The sequence below is a fragment of the Coffea arabica genome, chromosome 2e (genome assembly GCF_036785885.1).
Source record: "Coffea arabica cultivar ET-39 chromosome 2e, Coffea Arabica ET-39 HiFi, whole genome shotgun sequence".
NCBI classification, from domain to species: domain Eukaryota; kingdom Viridiplantae; phylum Streptophyta; class Magnoliopsida; order Gentianales; family Rubiaceae; genus Coffea; species Coffea arabica.
Genome location: NC_092313.1, coordinates 9,044,065 through 9,071,067, shown reverse-complemented (window position 1 = coordinate 9,071,067; position 27,003 = coordinate 9,044,065). Strand labels below are relative to the sequence as shown.

At 36.2% G+C, this 27,003-nt stretch overlaps 4 protein-coding genes across 4 annotated transcripts; 1 reads left to right on the top strand and 3 right to left on the bottom strand.

Moving 5' to 3' along the window:
- Positions 1-561: 561 nt before the first annotated feature.
- On the top strand, positions 562-2,120 carry LOC113733486 (uncharacterized). The gene has a single exon (XM_027259854.2). It carries the CDS (start codon positions 815-817, stop codon positions 1,919-1,921), a length of 1,107 nt encoding a protein of 368 aa, XP_027115655.1. The 5' UTR covers positions 562-814; the 3' UTR covers positions 1,922-2,120.
- A 2,063-nt stretch (positions 2,121-4,183) lies between these two features.
- Positions 4,184-8,422, bottom strand: LOC113728515 (monocopper oxidase-like protein SKS1). The gene is made up of 10 exons (XM_027252915.2): positions 8,267-8,422; positions 8,051-8,160; positions 7,220-7,490; positions 6,935-7,061; positions 6,258-6,618; positions 5,305-5,676; positions 5,115-5,193; positions 4,857-5,034; positions 4,610-4,754; positions 4,184-4,483 (listed from the first exon to the last, which is right to left on the bottom strand). Exons 1-10 carry the CDS (start codon positions 8,420-8,422, stop codon positions 4,447-4,449), a joined length of 1,836 nt encoding a protein of 611 aa, XP_027108716.1. The 3' UTR covers positions 4,184-4,446.
- A 6,666-nt stretch (positions 8,423-15,088) lies between these two features.
- On the bottom strand, positions 15,089-18,115 carry LOC140036625 (monocopper oxidase-like protein SKU5). The gene is made up of 8 exons (XM_072078732.1): positions 17,742-18,115; positions 17,543-17,652; positions 17,077-17,347; positions 16,859-16,988; positions 16,408-16,768; positions 15,887-16,255; positions 15,532-15,788; positions 15,089-15,424 (listed from the first exon to the last, which is right to left on the bottom strand). Exons 1-8 carry the CDS (start codon positions 17,886-17,888, stop codon positions 15,366-15,368), a joined length of 1,704 nt encoding a protein of 567 aa, XP_071934833.1. The 5' UTR covers positions 17,889-18,115; the 3' UTR covers positions 15,089-15,365.
- An 881-nt stretch (positions 18,116-18,996) lies between these two features.
- LOC113728512 (ras-related protein RABC2a) lies at positions 18,997-22,580 on the bottom strand. The gene is made up of 6 exons (XM_072078733.1): positions 22,225-22,580; positions 21,748-21,816; positions 21,125-21,190; positions 20,340-20,461; positions 19,834-19,962; positions 18,997-19,425 (listed from the first exon to the last, which is right to left on the bottom strand). Exons 1-6 carry the CDS (start codon positions 22,379-22,381, stop codon positions 19,315-19,317), a joined length of 654 nt encoding a protein of 217 aa, XP_071934834.1. The 5' UTR covers positions 22,382-22,580; the 3' UTR covers positions 18,997-19,314.
- Positions 22,581-27,003: the final 4,423 nt, after the last annotated feature.

Genomic DNA, 27,003 nt, shown 5'->3' with positions numbered 1-27,003 from the left:
ACAACGTGTTAAAACTAATGCTAATATGATATAGATTTTACGTTTCATGTGATGGGTAATATGTTAAAAAAACAGGAAAATTAAAGAGCTCAAGAGAAGAGAAGAGAAGAGTAAGAAAAGAACTATTCTTCCATTCACTCAAACAAAACTTCAGTTTTCTATCAAAGCACTTTGATACAAAAGGGTTACTTAAAAAAAATGTAACTAACCATACCAAGCTTAAACAAATAAAGCTAGTTGGCAAATGTGAGGAAAGTGTGTTTGAAAATTGAAACGGACTTGGTAATTACAACCACAAGGTCCCCAACCCAACCTCCCAAGTGTATTTACTCTAGCTGTGTTAGCAGCAGTTCAGCATTAACAGTCCTTATTTGTCAGTTACAACTTTACAAAAGTCACCTGTGGGTTCTCATCTCGTCTGATTTGTGCGTTCCCTCTTTCCAGTCTATTCCACTTTACTCTCGTGCTCACTATTTTTTGATGTGCACTTTCTAAAAATAGGCCTTTTCATTCGTTTGTCACATACATAACCTTTTCTTGCAAATATTTGGGGCACCAGTCCGGAGTTACTATCCCATCTCCTCCTCCTCCTAATGTGGTGTCTTTTTGACTCCTCCAACTCTCCAGAACCTCTCTTCTTGGCTAGTTATAAATATGCAACCACTACTCTTTTGTCAAGCTTCGTTCAACCGCCTGTTTCTAAAATTTTTGTCCCTCCCACGTTCCATTCCCTCGACTCCCTCTCCCTAAGTATCTTTGGTGTTTTGGTGGTGGCAGAGGCAGCGGAGGAGGCGGTGGCCGTGGTGGTCGTGTGATGGTGGAGGCCGTGGAGGAGGTGGCAGGTCCTCAAGACCTTCCCCACATCGTAAAGGGTAAAAGGACCAAGCGCCAAAGGCCTCAATCTCCAATTCCCTTCACCATCACTACACAATATTCATCAAGCGGAGAGGGAGGATATGTTAGCAATGGAGATAATTGCATCAACAATGTCAACAACAATACCAATACCAATAACAATCACAACAATTCCAGCTCTTCATCAGCTGAAGAAGCCCGCCCCGATGATCATGCTAGCAACGAGGAAGACGAGTACACCGCCAAATGCCTTATCCTTTTAGCCCAGGGCGGCGATGTCATTAAAGAACCACCAGCGATAAACAAGTTTGATCAAGCTCAGGAATTTGGAACCGAGAAATTTAACAGCAAGAGATACATTGAGGCACCTATCTCCGGTAATGGCAAGGCTGGGATGTACGTTTACGAGTGCAAGACTTGTGGCCGCACCTTTCCTTCATTCCAGGCACTTGGAGGTCACAGGGCAAGCCACAAGAAGCCTAAGAACATGGCGGCAGCCGAAGAAAAGAAATTATTTTTTGACATGTCTGATGATGAAGAGGAGACAATAATATTCAAGAACGGCAAGAATAAATCCAATTACAACAATTCTTCTCCACTCTCTCTTGAACTCATTAACAATAACAACAGGGGAACGTCCAGCAATAGCAATTTGTACAAGTCTGCTTCTTTTCCTAAGATCCATGAGTGTTCCCATTGTGGCGCTGAGTTTCCGTCTGGACAGGCCTTAGGAGGGCACATGAGGCGCCACCGCGGGGCACCTGCTATGACCAGCACAACCTTGTCTCTAGGCCAATTAAGTCCGGAGACCACGGATCAAGACTCTGATGAAGCTGAAGCTAATAAGAGGACAAGCAACGGTTTGTCTTTGGATCTCAACCTTCCAGCTCCAGAAGATGATCATCATAATAAAGACCCCAATAAGTTTAGTTTGGCATCAAAGCATCAACAAATTCCATACCAACACCAACAGCAGAACCAAAAAGAAGAAGAAGAAAAAGAAGCAGAAGCAAAACCGGCCCTTGTTTTATCCTCCACCCCCAAATTAGTCCGTTGCCACTACTGATAAGGTGCAACTGATACAGTATATTTTTTTTTACTACATCCATCTTCTCGAAATACTTTAGAAGGGCAAGATGTGAATCGACGACACTCATTCTTTCATTCCTTACCCTCTCCTAAGACTGTCAAACAATCAATTCTTTAAATAGTGTTTACATCCTAATAATGCACAAATTGATAATGAAATTCTTTGAATTTTTTCATTGGTGACACTCGTGGTGCTCTGACTGTCAATAATTTATAATTACTACATGACTGCAATCGTTGTCGAATTTCTATGCCTTCCATTTGGGAATTTCTTGAGGTACCTACTATACATAGCAAATGAGGTATTTCTGCTCAAAAGTACTAACTGATTTTAGCCCTTTTAGGTAAAAAAGAAAAAAATACTTAACAAATTTTGTAGCCCTTAAGAGTTGAGTTGAGACAGAGAGGTTAGAAGGGGAGTAAGGAACAGAGAAGAGACATTGACATGGAGGGTGTCACCACCATGGCACCATCACCTCCTTTATGTTTAAATTGTGTCAACAACAAGATTAATCTGTTCTGGCTTATCATTGATGACAATGTTTTAGCTAATGCAGTCCTGCAACTTACTTCCCTTGCCCAATATTTGTCTCCTTTTTTTTTTTTTTTGGTGGCATGGTCACCAATTCTTTCAATTCCTGAAGTTCTATTCTACTATAATAATTTGCTCAGGGCTTTCACCACCATTTGCTCAAGGCAGATTTACAATCGAGACATTGCACTTGGATTTTTTATGAAACACGTTGTAAAATGAACATGTAACTGGTGAATAATCAGTAAATTGTTTAAGCTAATTAGTTAGCTTTAGGACCAAATTTATGTACAGGAAAGTTTGGAGAGGCATAGAAATGCAGTTTTTGTTTTTGGCACTTGACATAATAAAGAGACATGGACAGCATTGGATCACCTCCAACTGGACAATGCTTACAAGACCATGTTGCTAGCTAGGTTCAATTAGGCGTTCAAATCAATCTTTAAGCAACATGAAAGAGTCTTAATTACGTTAAGCATCGGGACTTCATTATGGCATGTGTTGAGACAATGAGCTGTACTGCGAGGTTATGTCTGTTCGTGGTTTGTGGCTGTTTTTCTGTTTTCTTTGCTGTTGATCTATTTAATAGCTAATAGACTAATTTCAGAAATCCAACATGCAACATGAAACGTATATAGTTCTTTTTTTTTTTTTGCCTTTTTTTTCCTTCGCACGGCTGAAGTTGACAAATGTTATGTAATTCCGAAATGTCAAGAGGAAAAATTGGTACTCATTCATGACTCCTTTTTTTTTTTGTGATTATTTAACCATTTCCTATTTGTAGTTGGGAGTGTAGGTGAGTATGGGGCAGGAGGGTTCTAACTTTCTGGTCGTTAATTATGATTAATCTTTCATCGTAGGAATTCTTTAGACTAGCAAGTGTTCGTATAGGAGCTTCTTTTACGTAATCTATATTTTTTTTTTCTTGTATTCTTTGATTTTGTAGATACAGGATAAGGGATGGGGCTAGTGTTTCACTTTCTGCAATTAGGATTAGAGGTCACTAAAATTTCTCCCTTTACGTAGGTATTATATGTAATCTATATTCACGAATAGGGCATAGAATAGACCAAAAAAAAAAATTCATTACGTAATTATGATATTTAATTAACATTCAAGTATATAACTTTTTTCTTTTACACTAGCATCTCGTGTGACATGCATTTAAACTCGCTTTTAAATTCTACTTACGTGGCATACTTCTAAACTCACTCAGATTGTGTGCGAAAAATTTTCTATATTCATCAAGGATTTTCAATTGGTCAAAAAAATTTCTCCACTCACCCACCCAAAGACTGTCAAATTGGTCTAGTTTTCAATGAAACAAAAACCACCTGTGAATCTAGAAATGGCCCTCATCTTTCTTGCACAAAGTTCGGTCCCTTGCTAACCTGTTTATTTAAACATGAATTTTTGAATTGTCAATTTAGCCACAAAAAAAAAAAAGAGAAGGATTTTAGACTTCAGAATGTTTAATGTAGTCTATGATGATTAGCACAACAAGTACAAGAAATCAGCAATATGCTATTACCAATTCTAATGTTAAAAGATTGTAGTCAGATATTTTTCACTTCTTTGCATCACAAATGTTTTGACAAAAAACATCCATTCTAATAAATATATTTGTATCAACATCTTACATTTTCAATATTTACATCTTCATAGAGGAATAATTATCGACATTGGCATTAAAATTTGATTGAAAAATTTGCAAAACCATAAAAAAAATATATATTGTAACATCAACACTAATTTCAAAGCTCATATCAAAATTAGCCAATAGAACATCAATGTTCATCAACACATAAACGTCAATTCAGCAGTAAATCTTTTAGACACTAAGTAGTAAATCTTCATCGGGACATAAATGTCAATATCAATTCAGCAGTAAATCTTTTGACCCCTCAGTAATAAATCTTCAATAGTAAAATCGTTTGGTGTTGCTATGTACGGGCTACTGAAACTTCCATTCACAAAGCCATGAGAAGGCCAACAAGCAACAGAAACCTGACAAGGTGAGGAACATCAGTATAATCAAATCAAAATGCTAATCTACAATTTTTCATGAAGTTAAATTTCGGCATTTCATTTTAAGTATTAGGATAGTAAAATTGCCCATATCGAAAATTTTACCGATGAATATGCAAAGTTGTTGTGCCGGATTTCTGTGGATTTGGTGTTGCTGCACTATCCCTTTCTGGAGCTGGTGGTGTCAATTGGAAAGATAGGGGTGGAGGAGCTGGTACAGAAAATACAGATGGAAGTGTATGCACTTTCCCTGCTCAAATTCCACCAAAGGAAATCATTATGCAGCAACTGGCTATGCGAGACAAGGAAACCACCATAGATGAAAAAGTAGCAAGGTTCAAGAAAACTGTACCACAATAGAGTAGATTTTCTGGGGGAGGCCGTTCTTTTGCCGGATTGGGATCGGGGTCATATACTCTAATATAGAGCTCTTGTCCTAAATACCAATATTCCAAAATCTGCGACCTCAAGTTCCACATCCCTGGATTATCTAAATACGCATAAACTGCTGTCCATCCTTTAGGGTATACCTGCTCATAATCACCATAATATTTTATGAGATGTGTAATAATGTTTTTGGGGTTTGTGTTTTTTGCGAAGAAAAACTCACCTGAACTGTAGAACGAACTACTGGATTGATAATGTTATATTCAGTACGCGATTGTGGAGTCCAGCTTCCATTTCCATACCTAGAGATTGGGACAAGAGGCCTTTCAACAATGTAATTTAAGTAAACTAATCATGCTTTGTAGCTATATAATCATGACGAATGAATCAGATAATAAATTACTAAATCTTACCCAACAGCCCAGAATCCAAATCCATCCAGGTGCCAAGAGTCTATTGCTTCATGATTATTGACAAATACAATTTCAGCATATGCTTTGTGAATCCCACTAACCACAAATGTTCCCTTAACAGTGAGGGGAAAGGTGTAGTTGGCAGGATATTTATCAAGAGAATAAACACCAGAACCATTTAGAGCATAATCAGCTAGTTTCAGAGGAGTGTCTGGAGTGAGATATGACACATTATTTACTGTGTAGCCAAGAATGCCATTAAACTCCGCAGCTAGTCCTCCATGAAGATTGAAGTTTTGGGATATTGTGGCTTTAGATATGTTGAATGAGCCTTGACTATTAGGCCTTGCAGCTCCTGCTGTCAAATTCCACCTATATCCATGAATTGATTGTGTAAGTACGATACTTTTTATATGATATTTAGTTGAATCTTGCTATAACTCAAAAGCAGCAGAAATAAAATACTCTATTTTTTTTTTTGTCAAAATGTCGTATAATATTGCAATCATATAATTTAGTCTGTCCAAAATATTTATATATTTGCGATAACACAATATTCTTTACCCCGCTATAACGGAAATTTCCACTTATTTTCCAATATAAATATATATTCTATTTAACACATTGGATATATATATATATATATATATATATATATATCCAATGCGTTACGCATACTTGTTAGCTGTCAAGTCCATTAAATAGAGAGATTAAAGGAAGCTGAAAGCATAATATAGATAGAATTAATTTTATATACATTGTCAGTGTATACACTATCACTATTAGATATATGATATATGTGTAAAAAATTTAAATTTAAATTTTAAAATTTACTTATGCATCATCCATCCAATCATGATAGTATACACATTAATAGTGTATATAAAATTTACTTTTTATACGGAGTCTTTGGCAAATTTGGGTTTATCTTAGAAAATATACTAAAATTTTACCTGATCTGTTTTGCTTGGTGCATGGACGACAGAATGTCAAAGGGATCAAGACCTATAGGAAGGGGCCCATTTGGAGGTGTATTGGAGCCGTTATAATGCAGAACTGCAACAGCCACGAGCGAGGCCTGATTAGTCTCATCTACCAATTTGGGGCTGGCCACTATGTAGTAATCCGCAACATTTTGGTCCATCGTGACGAGAACAGAGTAAGACTGGCCCACATGCACATCAAGAGAGTCCAGCAGAATTTGGTCGGTGTAGGAGCCTTCAGTTTCTACTAATAGCAGCTTATGATTCTGGATTCTGAAATTCAAGCTGAATGTTGTGCCAACATTCGAAATCCTAAATCGATATGTTTTTCCTAGGGGAAAAAAATCAAGTGAAAAATAAAGTTTAAAAGTGAGATATATGCATAAAAGAATTTTCAAATGACCAAAAATGTTACTTCCATGTCAAAAAACTTGAAATTGGAAGTCTTTGTATTGAATAAGTAACTATTACTTCAGGGAAGGGGAGATGGCAAAATTTTTTACAACAAATTTACAAAATTGGTTGAGAATCTGCACATCCACAGAGAAAGTTTTGGTATCGATAGAAAACAAAATTTTCTACTAATAATATGATTTGTTACATTGACTGAAAAAAAAATATTTGCAAAGACTTCTGATTGGTCTCACCTGGGGAGGCGGTGAACGATTCATGGGCTACTGTAAGTGGATTGCCGAAAGGGCCTTTTCCGTTGATAAGAATCCAAGTGGGAGAATTATGTTGGCCCGACGAAGAGCCCAATTGGGATCTAACCTCCTGCCCATTAGCAAGTGCCAAGAACACACAAACTTGTAAATTCCCAATACAAGTAACCACATTTAAAAAAAAAAAAAAAAAGGCTACCACATAATAAATGGGGTAACCGAGACCAATAATAAGAGATATTCATTTAATAGTAGTACAGTACTTGTTACCTTGTAGCTCTGATTGTACCAATCGCCAATGAGAAGATCGAACTCATCCTCGGGTTTAGGAAATGGCACCCGGATTACAATGCGATTATTGATTCGAATTGGGCCAAACCCTCCCGCGGCCTTTTGGAAATTCGTTGAGGGGAAGTAAAAGAAACTGCCAATCTGATCCTTCATTTTGAAATCGTACGTCCAATTTTGTCCGGGCTGTATTGGACAGTTGGTCCCCGAAACTCCATCTTGCCATGAATTCAGCCGTTGTTGAATGCCATTCCTGCATGCATAAAAGATTATATATATACACCGAGTTTGAGAGAATTACTTATGTATTTGATTACTGAATTTTACTTCTAGTAGCATTAGAACGGTCCAAGTACCAGGAAAAAAATTTGGTACAATGATGGCAATCTTGAATTGTTGGAAAAAAAGTAGTACAGTGCAAGTTTTTGTTTTGTTGTGCAACTCGTTATAGATTTTTTATTCACTCTTATCAAAAGAAATATTATTCGCACTCCATTTTTTGTTATTTGCACTTCGCCATTTATTTTATCATAAAATTTAATAAAAATTATTAGAATGATAGTAGGAATGTGATTAACAAAAATGGATGAATGGGATGCAAGTAACACATTTCTCCTTATTAATTAAGGAGTATCTAATTTAGAAGTATCCACCCATATATACATAAGTAAGCAATAAATGGTAGAAGACTAGTTTGTGTTGAACTGTATAGAGGCGTTTGCCTTCTAAACAGGAGGCCGAGGCCATGGCATGCAAATCTTGCAGCATAAACAAGAAGCGAAATTCAGGCTAGAGCATAAGAGGAGCGTTTACCATGTCATGAGCAAAGGTTCGTCCAAGTGGTTGAAAACATTAACATGAACAATATCATTCGTGGTAGAATTCAGAAGAGGTCCCGGAAACAAGCCGTTGATGGTAATAACCTAGAAGAAGACGTGACATATTTATGATATGCCCTCTACATCGAAATCACAGAAAGTTCAAACAAAAAAAGAAAAAGAAGAGGATTTGGAGCATATATATACTTACAGGCTTATTGACTGAAATAATTGGTTTAATTGTTGTATCAAGAGCAACATGCCACTCTAGGAAAACATCCTCCCCTCCCGCTATAGCCACCAAGAACATGCACCAAAACCAAACCTTGCAAGAGAGTCTGCATGCAACATCACTCAAGTTGGCCATTTTTTTTCAAAGGAAAATTGAACTAGACTAGGCTTTCAGGGAGGAAGTTAATTATGGCCGGTGGAACACACACTTATGATTTATTTATATGTGTTGGAGTGGAAAAAGAACTAAAGAAGTCGAGTTGGCTTAATAAGTGTAGGTTTCATTGACAGAGTTGTGGGTTTTGATAGGTTCATTGAAAGATTATCCTATTTGGACTAACAAGTGTCCTAGACTTCTTAGACCACTCCACTCCTCTTGAAAATGTATTGCTGTAGAAATTAACTTTCCTAAGAAATTGACATCTTTTAGGTTTCTACAATGGCCTACGAACAAATCCAATAAATACCCACGAAGATAATCCAATTTCGTCCCCTGAGAGGTACTTGACCAAAAAAACATATATATATGTCTTGGTGATTGAAAAAATTAAGGTTAAAAATAGGGAGAAAAAAAATGTTACTATTAATTACTTCTCAATATATATGTTCTCCTGAATTAGAGTCTACTACTACTACTACTATGTCAACTCTCACTTTGAACAAACCACCACGCCTTTTTTAACAACTTATTTGCCAACGCAATTAATGGATGATCTGTCTGTCATTAACAAGTACTAGAATTGGATGAAAAACTATACAATCTCGTGGTTGAAACATCAAAACTTAGCCAATATTTAGTTTGCCGTACTAATTAGTTTGCTTGAGGTGCTTTTTTAAATTAATCGTTCTTCTTTGTTTGCTTAAGAACTAACTATTCGTTTCCGTCAAACTTTTTTGCTTTTAGGCTGCAAGATTCTGGAGCTAAAGAAGATATATATATGTCAAAAGGCAACGTTATTAATAATCCTCTATGGCTTACCCCCTCCCCCCCCCCCCCCCCCCCCACCAAAAAAAAACAAAATTCCTCTATGCGGTGATACTCTTTCACGTATCTACGCTAAACTAATAAAGCCTCTTGGATTAATTAGCATAACATTAGTTTAAAAAAATTAAACTATACTATTATGTGATTAAAAAATTTGACGTTATACAGGACGGATATGCTAACTCATAATAGAACTATGTAAGTCTAGATTATGTCGATGAAAGAAATGCCTGGATTCAAGCCTTTATTTATAACTTCCTGCATCATACCAAGCCGTGATTATGGATTTTATGCAGATTCATGCGCCGTACTAATCAATATAAAGCCTAATAAAATGGTCCCTGACTAATAGTGATAAGCATATTTCTGTAAATATGTGAAAACAAAGATTTAATTTTCAGGCCATTACTTAAAACAAGGATTTAACTGAACAATCTTCTCTCAAAAAAAAAAAAAAAAGGAAGAAGAAGTTGAAGGAAAATGATTTCCATTATTTAACTAAATTTGGTTTGTTTGGATTGGGCTTTATTTCCCTAAATTTATTTGCTTACATCATCATTACAATTTTCAATACACCTTTTTACCTTCCCAATTACCTTTTTATTTCACATACATCACATCACAAAAAGTGCTACAGTAAAAATATTTCTAATAATTCACAATCCAAACAGACCTGTTCATGTCATTTTCCTTCAACTTCTTTTTTTTTTTTCCCCTCAAAATCTTAATTCATCTACTTATTGCCTGTCTAATTACCTTCAACTTTACTTTTTCAAATACCTAATTAGGGAAACAATGATTGAACGTCCATTCTAAAAATTCGAAATACTATATTTTGGATTAATCTTTCCTACACTGACAATATATATATTATCAGTGTTGGATGAATGACAACTATGCAAAATTTGAATTTGAAATTCAACTTTTGCACACATGTCATGAATCCAACGATGATAGTATATACACCGTTAGTGTAGGAAAGATTTACTCATAAGTTTTTAGTTGTAAAAGTTTTGAAAAACCAAAAAACTACTTCAAAAAGCTACTTTTCAGCAACAACTTTCTTCTAAAATAATTTCGAAATTAAAGAAAAATGAAGACTAATGAATATTATAAAAATTGACGGTACATCTCAAAATAACTTTTAACTCGAAAGAACTACAAGCAACTTACTTTACTCAATCTAATTGAATGTATATAAGAACCTGCAGTTTAATTACAATTTGTTGTGATCCGTGATCTGGAGTGCACATGTATTTTTGTTGACAACTTTAACTTGAAAGAACTACCATCAACTAAATTTACAAAAATGTTAAGGAACCTGTTGCAACCATAAGCGAAGGTGTTAAGATTCTAATATTGAACATCCAAGTTGCTTTCATACCTTTCTTTTTCATTTTTAAAATTTTAAACCTCCTGCTTCAAACTATTAGATTCAGGATTCGAACGTGAGACTTAAGTTTTGGAGGACACTTCCTGCCATTGAAGTGAATCCAAGTGGTTAAATCTCTTTAGATGTTTTATGATACAAAAAAAAAAAAGATATATGAATTTTACCTAATCGATTCTACTACGGAGTAAAATGCAAGCGTAGATATGTTATCTTACGAGGGATTGCATTGATATTGAAGTCTATATATGCCGGAACGGTTCAACAAAGTTTCTGCATGGCGCAGTGCTTGATTAGTGAGGAGCAATTACATACATCAAAATTGGTTTGTCCTCCAGAAAGTTCAAAGGGCAAAGCCAATACTTACACAGTTCTACTTCTAGTCTTTTTTTTTTTTTTTTTCCGGAAACGATAGAAGTTTTTATTTCTACTAATAGAGAAATTACACTATTCGAGCAAAGGCTCAAGTTTTTCTTTACAAAAGTGTACTGAGACACTGAGGATCGAAGAATTCCTCATCAAAATGTAAATGCATTGCCTGCTTACTCAGTTTATGACTGAGACAATTAATGCTATGATTAGCGGACTGAAAATCAAATGAGCATATCGTAAACATTAAGCTAAGATCTGTTATGTATTGTATGTGGGCTGCTAGTAGCATGTTACAAGAAACTTGACCGTTGAGAAGCTTGTAAACCTGAAGGCTTGGTGTCTGAAGTTTGATACTGAAGCAGCCACGTTCCATAAGCTTGCAAAGTGCTAACCGTATGGCCACAAGGTTGTCCAGTACTGGTGATCTAGTGCTTCTTTCTTTCATCAGCCACACTGCACTTAGTTGATGCAATCTGTTTTCTATTGTAATGCCGATTCCCATGTTCAGACCCTCGAGATACTGTCTCACATGTACACTAATAGTCAGTGTGTTTGTATCTTCGACCACCCTCTGCTCTTGTACATCCGCTATATCTGTTTCTGAGATGCTCACTTGCTGTTTAGGCTGTTGAGATTTCAAATATTCCTCTCATTCCATAACTGCCTTTGTAATCACTTTCATTGGATGTCTCTCTTTGTCTTCGAACTCTACTGTATTCCTGGCTTTCCAAATTTGCCAAAGAATGTCCACTGTCAATGCTATATGTTCCCTTCCTTCCTTCCTATCTGTGACTTCCATTAGTGTACTCCACCATTTCCTGAAGTCGCTTGTAAACTGCTGCAGACCATCCCATTGCAATGGAGCCATCTTCCAGATCATCCTTGCAGTCCTGCAGTGGAAGAAAATGTGCTCCACTGTCTCACTGTTCTCACCACATTGCTTACACATTAGGTCTCCCTTTCCCGTTCTCCGAAAGATTGCCTCTCGACCTGGTAGCACTTGATGCAGGCACTTCCATAAAAATACCTTGTGTTTGTGCTTTACTGGAAGACCCCATAGCTGTTTCCAGATTTTACTATTTCCCCCTGACCAGCTTGTTTCCCCCTTGCCGTTCAATTGCACTATAGGCTGCGTGGTAAGACTTGTGAGTGCTGCATATGCCGAGCTGACCGTGTAGTTTCCTTTTTTGGTATAAGACCAAAAGTAGCAATCTGGTCTCCCTGTCAAGCTTATAGGTGTTCTGAGTATATGAGCAGCTTCGTGTGAACTAAAGAGCCTGAAGATGAGAGTTGATTTCCACCTAAAGTTGGCTATCAATTCACTAACTGTTGTGATATTTCAACCAGGGGGTTTTGAGGATTCAATCTTACCGTCCTTTCCTTCCAACAACCAAGCATCTTCCCAAATTCTGGTGTTGTTCCCATTTCCAATCTGTTTCCTAGCTCCGCATTGCATCACCTCTCTTGCGGACATCAAACTTTTCCATATCCATGATGCATTACCTTTGATTTCGCAGTTGAAGAGGGTTGTTTTGGGATAGTACCTTGCTTTCAAAACTTTGCTAAGCAAAAGGTCGGGGCATGTGAGGAGCCTCCAAATCTGTTTGCCTAGCAAAGCTTTATTAAAGCTTTGAAGATATTTGAAGCCAAGACCACCAGCTTGTTTTCCAGTTGACAATGTCTTCCATGAAACCCAATGCATTTTCGTTTGACCGTTCTCCTCCCCCCACCAAAATCTTGCCATCAAAGAGTTGATGTCTTTGCATAACCTCACGGGCAGCTTAAAACACGACATGGCATAAGTTGGCATCGTCATAGTAACAGCCTTCAGCAACACCTCTTTCCCTGCTTGGCTAAGCCGTGTATTTCTCCAGTTGAGGATTGATCTTTAGCATTTGTCTTTAATAAATCCAAAGATTTGCGTTTTGGTTCTTGTGATTATCATTGGCAAACCCAAATACTTCCCCTGCTTCACCACTTTAACCTGTTGTAGACTGCTGCAAATTTCTTCTTGTACTTGTTTCGCCACATTTTTGCTGAAGAAAACTGAAGATTTTTCCATGTTGATCATCTGTCCGAATCCTTTTTCATATGTTTGCAGAATTTTCATTACTTCTTGAGCTTGCTTCTTATCGGCTTTGCAAAAAACTAACGAGTCATCAGCAAAGAAGAGGTGAGTTAGTGAAGGTCCGGTTCTACTAATATGTATTCCAGTCAATTTTTTGCTTCTTTGTGCCTGAGCCAGCAAGTTGGAAAAACCTTCGGATACTAGTAGAAACAAGTAAGGCGACAATGGGTCTCCTTGTCTAATCCCTCTTGACGGTATCACATATCCTTTAAGCTCACCATTTATGTTGAAGGAAAAAAAAACTGTTGAGATGCATTCCATTATCCAGTTTATCTAGGTATCACAAAAATCCATTTTAACCATGATTGCCTTCAGATATCCCCACTCAACCCTGTCATAAGATTTAGACATGTCTAACTTTAAAGCCATAAACCCATTAGATCCTTCACTTTTGTTTTTTAAGTAGTGCAAGTACTCATGAGAGATAATAACATTGTCCAAAATCTGTCTTCCAGGTATAAAAGCAGCTTGGTTTTTGCTAATGCAGTTTCCTAAAACTTTTTTCAATCTGTTTGCTAGGATTTTGGAAATGATTTTATAGAGTACATTACAAAGACTTATAGGCCTAAACTGCTTAACCTCAGTGGGATTATCGACTTTGGGAATGAGTGCTATGGTTGTGTGATTCAAAGCCTTTAACATATGACCCGAATGAAAGAAACTTTTGATTGCTGAAATGATGTCATTTTTAAGAAAGTGCCAATATTTCTGAAAGAAAATTGGTGTCATGCCATCAGGGCCCGGGGCTTTGGTTGGATGCATAGAAAAAAATGCATCTTTAATTTCTTTTTCCAAGACTGGTTGGGTAAGAACAGTGTTCATGTGATCCGATATTGACTGTGATATTCCCTCCAGAACCAACTCAGTTGGGGTACCTACCTTGCTAGTAAAAAGCTCGTTGTAATGTTTAACAACTTCTTCTCCTATTTCCTCCTCAGATGTGGTCCAAGTTTTGTCCTCCCTTTGTATTCTTTGCATTTTATTTCTCTTCTTCCTACCTTTAACACTAGAGCCGAAAAAATGAGTATTTTTATCCCCTTCCTTCAACCATTGCACTCTAGATTTTTGACTCCAAAAGAGTTCCTCTTCATCGTATGCCTCCTTTAATTTCCTCTTGAGCTCCTTAGTAGCAGCCTTTTTGTTTTCGCAATCCTGTCCTTGAAGGTCTAGCACTTGTTTTTTCAGGCCATCAAGCTTGCTTCTAGAGTTGCCTTGGAAGATATTTTTCCATTTCAAAAGAGCCACTCTGCAATTCGCAATTTTCCTATGCACTTTGAACATATTCGAACCAGTTTGTGCCTCCTCCCAAGCATGCTTTATGACTTGTTCTACCCCCTCTTTTTTCATCCATCTCTTATCAAAAAAGAATCGTTTTTTTTTCTTAACCTGTATAGGATTGGAGTCTATTAACAACATACTATGGTCTGATCCCAGGGTCTCAATGTGTTTGACTATGGTTCTGTCGAAAATCTGGCTCCAATCATGACTTACCAAGGCTCTATCTAATCTTTGCTTGATTTCCCCTTCATAAGACCAATGGTTACTCCAAGTCCAGGGGTTACCTTCAAATCCAATGTCTATGAGTCCATTATGTTCAATGAAGTTGTTAAAATCTTGGAATGACCCCTGCTCTCTTTTCCTACCTCCCCACTTTTCCTCATTTGAGGTAATGTCATTGAAATCACCTGTGATGATCCACTTATGACCCCATAATACCTTTCTTCGTTGCACCACTTCCCATTGCTTCCTCCTAATTTGATCATCAGTACCAGCATAAATGCCAATGAACCACCATTCCTCATTCTTTTTTGTATCCTTGATCTGAAATTCCATAGTGAAAGCCGTACCCTTTGAAAGAACACAAATTGCAAGGCATTGTGGGCATCAAATATCTATTCCTAGAACATAATAAGAAGGAAGAATAAAATAGGAAATGTTAATCGATTAAAAGTAATTAGTACAATTATGAAGTTGTACATCATCGCATAAAGCCATATCTATATGAATATGGCAATACTAGCTAGTATCCCGTTTATTACAATAGAGAACTCAAGAGTATAGTAGTATAAGATACTATCAGGTTACAAGATCACAAGAGCAGTGTTGTAAATACGAATCATCAACCAAATCAAGCAATGTTTATCCTCATTGGGGAATAGGAGCAATGGGTCCCGAAAGAACTGCAGAACAGCCGTCTTGAGTAGCTAAGGGCTTGGTTGTGCAACTGGCGAACTAATTGGTGCATTGGACTTTTCAAGTATTCCTGTAGACAGCATCAGTGAAAAAGCAATTTTAATGAATGGTTTAGATGAAATGCGGTATTAGGACTAAGCTGCAATTAGGCACAAGCTGAAAGGCGACTTCACTGACCACATAGGAGGACGTTTTCAGGGGGTGGGTTTTCCTTGGCAGGGTTGGGATCACCGTCATTTACCCTGATGTAAAGTTCTTGTCCCAGATACCAATTTTTCAAATGCTGTGATCTTAGGTTCCACATTCCGGGATTGTCAAGGAACACATACACTGCTGTCCATCTCTTTGGGTACACTTGCACAGTGGATCTAACAACAGGATCAAAGAGGTTGTATGAAGCTCTTGATTCAGGTGTCCAATCTCCCTCACCAAATCTGAAAATTTAGAGAATTTATCATCTATTCCTGTTATGATTCACAAAAAAATAACAATACTGCAAAGTCCAAAACATGTGATGGTACAAGCAGCTTACCCAACTACATAGAACCCAAAGCCATCCAAGTGCCAAGAATCCACCATGCCTAGATCATTCTTGAGCACAATTTCTAGCCACCCTTTATGTATACCACTTGCAACAGAAGCGCCGTATGCAGCTGCATCATTGATGGCCTGAGTAGGAAATGCATCAAGTTGGTAGACACCGGATCCATTAACAAATTCATCAGCAAGTTTAAGTGGGGTGTTTGGAGCGAGATATGACACGTTGTTCACTGCAAATCGTGGCAAACCATCAATTTCGGTAATTGATCCATGGAGAATAAATGTCTGTGACAGGGTTATATTTGTTATATTGAAGGTGCCTTGTGGATTAGGCCTTGCAGCTCCTGTGGTCAAGTTCCACCTGTTCAATTAAAAGGCATATATAGACAGCATAGACATGAGATTCTGAAAAATTTTCATCGTAGATGTTGATTGACAATTCACTTGAGTAGCCATGATTATTCCTTTAAAGTGAACGAAACAAATTTTCAAATGAGAAAACTGCTAATTAACCTGATTGATTTAGCTTGACCAACTGAGAAATCAATGTCATATGGATCAGGCCCACTTGGTAGAGGTCCGCTCACTGTGTTAGCAGAATTGGCATAGTGTAGCAGTCCTTTTGCCACAAGGGGGCTACCATCACTTGCATTGAGTAACTTCGGAGTAGCCACCATGTAATAATCGGATTCATCTTGATCAGCAGTAACAAGAACAGAATAAGACTGACCTACATGAACGTCGAGAGACTCTAGAACTACTTGGTTTGTGTAAGATCCTTCAGTCTCAACCAATACCATTTGATGATTTTGAATCCTAAAGTTGAAACTGAAAAAACTTCCAACATTTGAAATCCTGAACCGATATGTCTTCCCTGCAATCATAAAAGTGGCTCTGATATTTATATTGAAAAAAAAAAAACAAAGTGAAGGTGAGTTACGGAATCAGTAGATTGTCTCTTCACCTTTTGTGACAGTGAAAGACTCGTGTGTTTTTGAGTCAGGGTGTCCATAAGGTCCGTTTCCATTCATCAGCATTACATCAGGAACAGCACCAAATACAGGGAACTTGCGTTGTGTGGAAGATCTTATAACCTGAACCACATTCCAGAGGTTGAATGAACTAAAGGAGTGTACTTTTGTGCTCCAGTTTTATAATCTATTTAAATTTTATGTTGATTACCCTGTAGTCAACATTAAACCAGTCACCAATGAGAAGATCAAACTCAGCTTCTGGTTTTCCGAAGGGGACTGAAATTACCACCCGGTTGTTAACTCGAATTGGACCAAATCCTCCAGCAACCTTCTGAAAATTGATGGAGGGGAAGTAGGTGAAAGTTCCAATCTGATCTTTGGTCTGAAATACGTAAGTCCAGTTTGTGCCAGGTAGAATGGGGCAGTTGGTGCCTGAAACTCCATCTTGCCATGAATTCAATCTCTGCTGAATGCCATTCCTGGACAACTACCAACTTGAATCAACTTAAGCATCCCAATGATAGGTTAAGATTAGTATTCTTACTGCTATTAAACCGCAATATGCAGTAATGTTTCTTAATGCAGTGAAGCCTTGATTTGGTCTGTCATCCTGTCAAAAGGTTAGAACATTCTTCAACTAAAAGCAGAAAGTACGCCAGGCATGAAGATCATACCATGTTATAAGGAAAGGTTCGTCCAGGTTGTTGAAGACATTCACATGAACAAAATCATTAGTTGTGGCATTGATGAGAGGTCCTGGAAACATTCCATTAATAGTTATAACCTGCAAAATACATCAATCTATGCAGTTAACAAACCAATCTACAAATGTCACACGACTGCTATTCAGTATGAAAAGGTCTAGCCACCTACAGGCTGAGGAGATGAAACTGGTTTAATGGTGGAATCCAAAGAAACCACCCATTCATGATAGATGTCAATGCAATTTGTTCTAGCAAGAAGCACAGGAAAAACTATAGCACATGTCATTAGCCACCTGCAGTGGCTCAAAGTTGCCATTTGAATGTAATCAAGTGCTTTTCTCTAAATTCTTGTCACTCGCAGAAGATTAAACAAGGTTAAACAAGAAGCTTCTCTTTCAGAAAATAATCATCTAAGTGAAAAAATGAGCAAGGAGAACCAAACAAAAGTGAGAATATCAATGCTGCTTTGTCCTCTCTATAGTATAAAAGCCGGCAAAGTGAAGATCATGGAGCACTGGTGTTTCTTACTTCTTAAATTCTTCAGAAATGCTAGTCACTTTGTCCAGCTATATTTCTAGTTGATTCCATAGTAGCTTTGAATGCTTCTGCTGTGGCATATCATATCCGAGATTCGCAAGGCTAAAAATCTCATGATCTTCACTTTCCCGGAAACAAACAACATAACGTTTGATATTGCCCATCTGTTTTCTTGCAGTTGGAGTTTTTTCCCGACTGGCAAATTGTAAAGCTTGACAGTTTCAAACACTAGTCACATAATATAATTATGTCCTCGACCTTATTCCAAATCTCTCGATTATGATAAAATCATAAATTTCTGATATCCACTTTTTTGTGTTCCGACTCAGTCAGGGATTCAATCCAGAATGATCAGAATCCCATCCAATTTACCCAAAAACTTATTAGAAGAAACAAAAAAGCAGACCAATAGCTTTGTCTAGGTAACACACAATCCACAGTGTCCAAACCTCATTTTTCTTCTCAGAAACTAAATGGATCGGCCAACAAAAAGATTTTTAGTACTAAATTTGAAGGAAGGAAAAAAAAAAAAAACAAGAATAGACTGCTAATTTGCTGGAGAACATAGTTTACCAAAGTTTAAAGAATGGAAACAAAAGATTGTGCTAAAAGTGAGGTTTATTGTAGTGAACTACTGTGGATTTCAGCCCTACGGTTATAAGGTAATCAGACATCAAGATGAGTTTGTAGTACGTTAATCAAAATCCTGAAACTTAAGTCGGCCTCCTCAAGTCTATGTAAATATCATCTCATACAAAACCAATCGATATTTGTATTTGGTCTAGTACTAATCTGGCCACCGTTATACTGTTTGATTGACAAAAGAACATAATTCTATTTCACTGCAGTAATGGCAAATTAACGTGCAATCAAGCAAGTGTAACAGATAAAAGAAGAGAAAAATGTTACGGCACTCTCTTTTGTACAAGCCATGATGATCAATTCATCACGTACTTGTATATGAACAATGCTGTGTTTAGCTTCCGCTCGAGTTACATGACAAATTTTATCCTTCCAAAAAACCTGCTAGGTAATTAAAACTTGATGAATAAAAAAAAAGTCAAATTTACAAACACTATATGCTATAAATGAACCTCATCTTGCTTTACAAACAACACCACTGGCACACTCTTCTTGCCTTCCAATGCTAACAACGCCAAAAGGGATGCGAGTGTCTACATTTTACTTTTCCACCCATAATCATTTTAAGAACAACAATTACTTCTACTTTCAGCCTGGTAAAGCTGCTTATTTTCTAAAATCTGCTTCTTCACAGCTGTAGATCCTTTCTCCAATAAACTAGGAGCCTCAAGTATCTGCAAGTAATAGAGCAGTTAGCGAAAGTACTAAGCAAGAAAATACCACCCTTCATAATCACGATGGTAGCACCAAGAACTGATCAAAGTTCTTTAAAACTAATGGCAAACAAAAAGAGCCAAAATACAGTAAGAATTATACAGTTTTCAAAATTTGGAGCTGATGTTTGAACACAATAGATGTTAAAAGAATAGTCTGTAGTGCAAAGACACAACACCATCTAACCTCTTAGCTTAATAAATCACCTCAGCTGAGAGTCTTTCAGCTTAGAAATCTAGGTCAACTCTACCATTTTGCCCAATAATTATGTAAAGCTTGAACCATTTGCATTTTGTCATAAAATCCAGAATAAAAAGACAACTTTGAATCATGCAGAACATACACAAAAAAAAAAAAAACACACTTACCTTAGATATAAGTTCTTTAAAACACTGCTGCACATTTGCTCTGGTCTTAGCACTACATTCAAAAAATAAACATTTGTGCTCCTGTGCCAGAGCCATGCCTTCTTCTACGGTTACAGCCCTCTCACAATCCTGAAAATGAGTAAAATGAGGACCTCCCATCCTTTTCAAATAACCATGACAGAACCTTAGAAAAGGATATTTGATGATTCTTATAGAATTAGTAAAGCAATTTCTATAAATATTTTCTTAAAAGGTCATTGCATATATCTGCACTGATTGATGCATTTTCTAGAAGTACACCGAATTTTTTGAAATCACCAGAATCTTTTATAGAAAGAAAGTTTAAATTTCTTAAAAATATCCTTCCTTCCAACTATATTGTCCAGCAGAATCTTAGACGGATCCTTTTGTGATGGCAGAGGTCGATTCTAATCTTAAAAATATCCTTCATATTAGTAACTTTGGTAGAATCTGAATATGTTAAAAAGGGTAGGCATGTAACTCACCCTATCGACTTTGTTCCCGACTAAGATCCTGATACAATCATGATTTGTGGAGTAAAGCTCTACTTCCTTTGCCCAAATTTCTGATAAGTTTGTGAAAGTCTCTCGCCTTGTTACATCATAAACTAAAATGGAGCAACAAACATTAAAGCAGTTATCTTCACCAATTAGTGCAAAGACCCCCACAGAAAACCAAAAGGAGATAATATTAACATATCTTACAAGGGATGACTAAATAAGTGGTAGTTGAACAACTTCTTACAGGATATTAAGCTTGTATATATTTCTAACTTGAACTCGAAAATGCTAACTGAAATCTTAGTGAAACCCTGGATTTCTTTCTTGTGTCTGCTCTTCAATCACTTGCACGCCCAAGGATGTACCAATAGATTAAAGAAACTAAAAACAAACTTGTCATTAAATTTAGACTAGAACCCTGCTTTGGAACAGAAGGGTGCTGGTCATTTAAGTTAATAAATATAGATTATGATGCAACGTGGCCACAAGGCTGGCATACTAAGTATGATATGAGAGCTCAAAGCCTCTTCATTGGTTTCTCTCCAAATCCAAACTCCTCAACAGCATGGTCTCTTTACGAACTATTACAGATTGTTCTAGCTCCAGAGGTTAGACAATTAATAAGATATGCCATCACCAGACAACAGTTCATGCTAAGACATATATTAGCACCTCGGTCATATAAACTAAATGAACAAAGCTCAACCTCAACTACTATTTGAGCTATGTAATCACTCAAAAAAGATTCAGGAAAGGGTTTGATATCTTACCAAGTATAATTCCATGTGCCCCTCTATAGTATGAGCTTGTTAATGTTCCAAATCTCTCCTGTCCAGCTGCAGTGCACAAACAAAACATGCATTTACACCACCCCTCTAAAAGAGAAAGACATTCCCATGTGACCAGAAACATTACGAGGCAACAAAAGAAGAGAGTATGCATTTCAAGAGTACAAAAAACAATTGTTTGCATTCTGGTCTGCGATCTAAAACACCAGATTCCATTTCTAGTCTTACAATTCTATTATCACATAGAAGTTTGGTTATGTAAATCAAGCATTATCCCTTGTTCCTCCGTCTCAATTATACCCTTAGCTTTGTAGGAGGAGATTTAGCCTACAACTGTTAGAGCACACAGCTCTTATGGGCATGACAGATGCGTACAAGTCTTCCCATGTCAGTGCTTTCTCAAGCTCTTTCAAATTTTTTGGGTGGAATACTTTCGACAAGAAAAAGAAAAGCAGGGACGAATTCAATTGGAATTGTGAGAACTGCTAATATGGAATAATATACAACGTTTATGTAACCCAATTACAAATCATATATCTAGATGAAATAGAAATGAAAAGCAGTAATATCTACAAGAACTCCAATTCAGCTTTACGTATAAAAACCTGTATCCCATATGGTTAGTTTCATTCGCTTCCCTCCAAACGTCAGCAGCTTTATCTTGAAATCTACACCTGCAGATGTTACATCATCAGCAAGACTTAATACAGAAAGATTGAATTCTGCCGTTTAAGGAATGAAGCTCACCCAATTACACCTTATGTAAAGTTCATTACATCCCAAACAAAGAAGTGTATCATATACTCACGGAATTCACAAACCAAAATTTAGATAAATCAGAAAATTAGAAAGCAAGTATACATACCAAGAACTACCATAAACTTTTATATTGAATCCAAAAATCCCAACAAAAAAAAATGGCCCCTAATGGACAAAAGCTTCCAAGAACCAAGATTGAGTCCTCGATGAACTCAAAACTAAAAATACTAACGATACTGAGCTTTAAACCAATAATTCAATTTAGTCGCTAAATAAATAAGCAGAGAGCAGACAGAAATAAAAGGAAGTAAGACTGATTGTACCAATGGTGGGGGAGAGATCTTGCAGATACTGTTGCGAAATAAAACTGAGCACCAGACTGCTTTTGCCAACACCTGAATCACCTATTAACAAAATCTTGAACGAGTAGTCATAACTATTACTACTATTACTCCTACTATAATTCTTCATCGAAGCCATCTCAATTTTCTATGAACTTCGATCAATGCAAGGAGAAGAAGATCATCATTATCATCGAATTCGAAATTTTGAAGTTCTGGAGAAGCAGTTGGTATAGAGTTGGCGCCTGGGCTGGCCCCTGGCTGATGCGTGAGACAGGGAGTGAAAGAGAGGGAAATTTTACGAAATTCGGACAAACGTCGTCTTTTCCTTGAGACGGTTGTAAGTTGTTTGCACACATGGCCGCATCAGGACTTGAGAGCCGGACCCACTTGACAACACATTGAACTCTTTTCTTCGCTAAACAACATATTAATTCAATCGACAGGCACTTTCCGATTTGGCCTCTTGTGAATCAATGAATGTGTCCGAGCTTTCGTGGATTTCATGGAATTGCAAAAGTCTTTTGAATTCTTCCTCGTCTTGGCATTTAATTTTGAGAATGATGAAAGATACTTTCATGCGTGGATTAATTATAGGGTTAATCACATTTTATCCCCTTAAAGAATACCTCATTTCTCAGTTTACCCCTTAACCTTTAATTTTGCTCACTTAACCCCTTTAGGACAAAATTGCCCTTGCATTATTTTGACTTTTCATTTACCTTGTTTTTCTTTCTTTTATTTCTTTTTCTCTTTCTTCTTTATTTAATTCATCCTCTTTCCCACAAAAATCTTCACCTTAATGATTGAAATTAAAAAAGAGGAATTGCAGAGATCTATCTTCTCCTTAAATGATTAAAAAAATATTCGAATCACTTTCCTAAAATACAATTTTTTTAGCCTTTCAATTCTTTTAATTTTGGGTTTTCCTCTTTCCTTTCTAGTTTCTCATTTTATTCTCAAGAAAATATCATAAGATGAAATTGTTTTCCTTTCTTTTATTTCTTTTTCTCTTTCTTCTCTCTTTCATCCTTCCCAATAGAAATTTCATTTCAACGAAAATTTTTGTTTTGAGTTTGTAATTGCATATTTCTGGGTGAAGATTTAAAAGTCATCAATAACTAATTTTGATTTTTTGTATGATGTTACGTGTTACAAATTTCAATTGATGATTATTAATCAGGTCACAATTTCATCTTAAGATATTTTCTTGAGAATAAAATGAGAAACTAGAAAGGAAAGAGGAAAATCCAAAATTAAAAGAATTGAAAGGCTAAAAAAAATGTATTTTAGGAAAGTGATTTGAATATTTTTTTTAATCATTTAAGGAGAAGATAGATCTCTGCAATTCCTCTTTTTTAATTTCAATTATTAAGGTGAAGATTTTTGTGGGAAAGGGAAAATGAAATAAAAGAAAGGAAAACAAGGTAAATGAAAAGTCAAAATAATGTAAGGGCAATTTTGTCCTAAAGGGGGTTAAGTGAGCAAAATTAAAGGTTAAGGGGTAAACTGAGAAATGAGGTATTCTTTAAGGGGATAAAATGTGATTAACCCTTAATTATATTATCGTTTCAGGTTTGATCGTTTATGAGGATAAAGTACTACTACTATCAAGGAACAGTAAGAGGGAGTTGTGTTGAACAATTCATGGGAATATTTGTAAGAGTTGATGTGGTAGGTAATATACTGTATGTAGATTCTAATTTGTTTTAGTTCAAATGCTAAGTCAAATCAAGTCACGCTCCGTCCTAATAGTAGCCAAATTTGACGATTTTGATATCTTCATCCAGCAGTTCAACTACAAAATGGTACAAACTGCTAGCTAACCAAGTATGATGACAATTAACAAACTTCGGCCTTGTTTGGTAGACAAGTTTTTTTGCCAAGTAGACAAGTTTTTTTGCCAAGTTTGTCTGCTACAAGTTTTTTAAAAACTTTAACTACGATAACATCAAAAAACTTCTCAAAATTTTTAAACTATACACTTCAAAATATTAAAAAAAAAAAAACACACTTCAAAAATATTTTTAAAAACTTCTGCAGTAAGTTACAGTAACATTTTAGACAAACACCCAAAAAACTCACTTGCCAAACGGGGCCTTGATGTTACATGGTCTCCACATTCAATCTCTGATCATTTTGTTTTTGTTTATTGCTTAAGTTTTATTGTTATTTTTTATTTCTTAAACAGCAAGGAGTTTTAACTTTACTGTAGGTTTAAGTATGGAGTTCACTTGTCACTATCTTTGAAAATAGCATGAAATATTTAATATTTGTTATCAATCTTTTCTCTCTATTTTGTTTTGGAGCATTAATACTTTAACCCCTTAAACAAATGAGGTAGTCACACGTTATCATCTACCTTTACACACAAAGTAAAAGTTTAAAAAAGAGCAAAAATTTTCGCCAATCATTAAATTATACCTCGCGTTAACTTTTGACTATCAGACTATTTTTAGCCTTAAATTACCCACTTAGCTAACTAATCAATACATTTGTGATTATTTCATCTGATTTTGCTCTTAATCTACAAAATAAATTGTGCAATTCACATATCAAAATCTAAACACTTTTAAATTGTTTGACTATTTTCTCTATCTGCCTCTCACATACACATACATATTTTTCTTTCTTTCTAAATGCACGAACAATATAAGAACATGATATTTTTGTAACATTTCAATTCAACATTATAATTTAATTAGTTATCAAACTGATATAATTTAATCAACTCAATAACTTAATACTTTCGGCACTTAATTTATAGAATTCAGATTTCATATTTTAATTTTATCAAACAGATGCTAAAAATCATTCAAAACCTCTCTAGAGAAATCGACAAACTCTCAAAAAAAAATCACCTTTAATTCCGTCAATTAACAAATGATTCACTGCAGTCTGAATTCAAATTAAATTCATTATTTTTTCCCCAAGATTGAGCTTACCTTATAATCAGAGAATCGCATGAGCTTTGTCCCAAAATTTTCATAGGACTTTGTGCAAAATGGTGCTCTTATCCCATGCTGACGCCTTGTATCTTCACTGGATTTTGTAGCTCGATGAAACTAAAGCAGTTAAAGGACTAACTGCCGCGATTCATTTGTTTTAATTGGTCCACAAAAACAAAGAAGCCCTTTTGACTTTCCTCTCTTCTACAAAATGTAACGAATATACAGCAAAACCCTTTTGTCCAATCTAAAAAGTCTAATCTAATGTTGCATCCTTTGGATTACGGAACTACAAAGCCGGACTGCGGTCTCTTGAAAGCGGGCAATCACCCATTTGGGCCAATCAAATCGAATCAGGAAACACAGCACGGAAGTCGTTGCCGTACCCAATACCCAATGGCTTAGTGGGCTGCAAGTCGTGAAATTCCAACGGTCCCATGCCTGTAGTCCACGACGACTACCAAACACCATGCAACTGGCAGCTCTTCTCAGACGTCCCACCTTCTGACCAAAACCGTTACAGTGGCGGCGTGAATGATTTCCGGGCAAAAGTATCAAGCGTTCAATCGCCCTTCTAAAAATCAAAGATTGTAATTTTTTTTTTTTTTTTGTGAACATATTTTTAAATGATTATTTTTTATTTCATATATTAAATCCTTATAACATATTTTTTTTTTTTTTTACAAAATTTCAAAAAATAACAATCCAAACGGCTATAATAAATTCATCCCAATGGTGATTTGTCATTTGTTCCGGTGTCAGGGATGTAACTGATTATCTGCAGTGCTTCGTATCAGACTAGTGTTGTTACTACAGTATATCTTGCTACTAGTGCTGACAATTTTTTGTTCACCAATGCAATCACACATATGAGGGGTCAATCTTGACGTGGATTGACAAAGAAATCATGATCATCAAGCATTTGAGTGCGGTCAGGGGTCACAATATCTGGAGATCTTTATCATTATCCAGCCGCAAAACGGAAGAAAACATATAAATAAAACGCCAACTTCGTCTGCTGCAAGCAATCCCAAGTCCCCAACAATAATGTTGTGATACATTCATATGAGCGGGGAGCGTCATTTATCAACCTAGCCAGATTTGGAAACACGTAGTAATTTTTGTGGACTGATGTAATTAACCCATTTAAGCCTAATCCCCCAACCACAAGTTTTTTTCTTTTTTAATTATTATCTTGGTGTTGAATCACGGTCTTATCATGCTTGTGCAGAAACATCAGACTACTACTTTTCATAATAGTTGTGATAAGTTTCCAAAAGATAACTTTGCGAGTGCCGCCGAGTGTTATCCTATGTTCCTTCGCATGCTTCCAAAAATAATTAGAATTAATTTGGTATACGTTAGCACTCTTAAATACGTGTCATTTACTATCAATTTGAATTTAAATCTCATTTTTTGCACATATAATGTACATCTAAGGATATCAATATATACAGTGTCAATATACAAAAGATTAACCCAAACAATTATCCGCTTCACTTTTATTTGAATATACACTTCAAATCATGGACTAGTTTGTCATTTAAGTAGTACTTTATCCGGCAAAAAAAAAAAAAAGCTGTTGTGGCTTCAAATGTTACCTTAATTACAAGTTCATTTGGTGAGCGCGCTCCATATTTTTAAGATCTCTGTAACTAATTCTATATATCTGACATGCAATTTTGGTTGAAGGGCTTAGAGGGCATCATATTTTTAATGAATTTTTCTAACAGATATCCATAAGACATTCGTTAACATACTTAACATTCATCTAACTTATTAATATATACATATATTAACAATTATTACCCTC

Excerpts from the sequence above, each read along its gene's own strand:
- LOC113728515 (XM_027252915.2), bottom strand. The coding sequence starts at position 8,422 with ATGGCCAACTTGAGTGATGTTGCATGCAGACTCTCTTGCAAGGTTTGG. Across the intron at positions 7,491-8,050 it reads GAACCTTTGCTCATGACATG|GAATGGCATTCAACAACGGC; the intron begins GTAAACGCTCCT and ends TTATGCATGCAG. Across the intron at positions 6,619-6,934 it reads ATCGTTCACCGCCTCCCCAG|GAAAAACATATCGATTTAGG; the intron begins GTGAGACCAATC and ends TTTTTCCCCTAG.
- LOC113728512 (XM_072078733.1), bottom strand. The coding sequence starts at position 22,381 with ATGGCTTCGATGAAGAATTATAGTAGGAGTAATAGTAGTAATAGTTAT. Across the intron at positions 21,817-22,224 it reads AGATCTCTCCCCCACCATTG|GTGTAGATTTCAAGATAAAG; the intron begins GTACAATCAGTC and ends TAACATCTGCAG. Across the intron at positions 19,426-19,833 it reads TTAAAGAACTTATATCTAAG|ATACTTGAGGCTCCTAGTTT; the intron begins GTAAGTGTGTTT and ends TATTACTTGCAG.
- LOC113733486 (XM_027259854.2), top strand. The coding sequence starts at position 815 with ATGGTGGAGGCCGTGGAGGAGGTGGCAGGTCCTCAAGACCTTCCCCAC.
- LOC140036625 (XM_072078732.1), bottom strand. The coding sequence starts at position 17,888 with ATGGCAACTTTGAGCCACTGCAGGTGGCTAATGACATGTGCTATAGTT. Across the intron at positions 15,789-15,886 it reads TTTGGGTTCTATGTAGTTGG|ATTTGGTGAGGGAGATTGGA; the intron begins GTAAGCTGCTTG and ends CTAAATTTTCAG. Across the intron at positions 15,425-15,531 it reads TGAAAACGTCCTCCTATGTG|GAATACTTGAAAAGTCCAAT; the intron begins GTCAGTGAAGTC and ends TGCTGTCTACAG.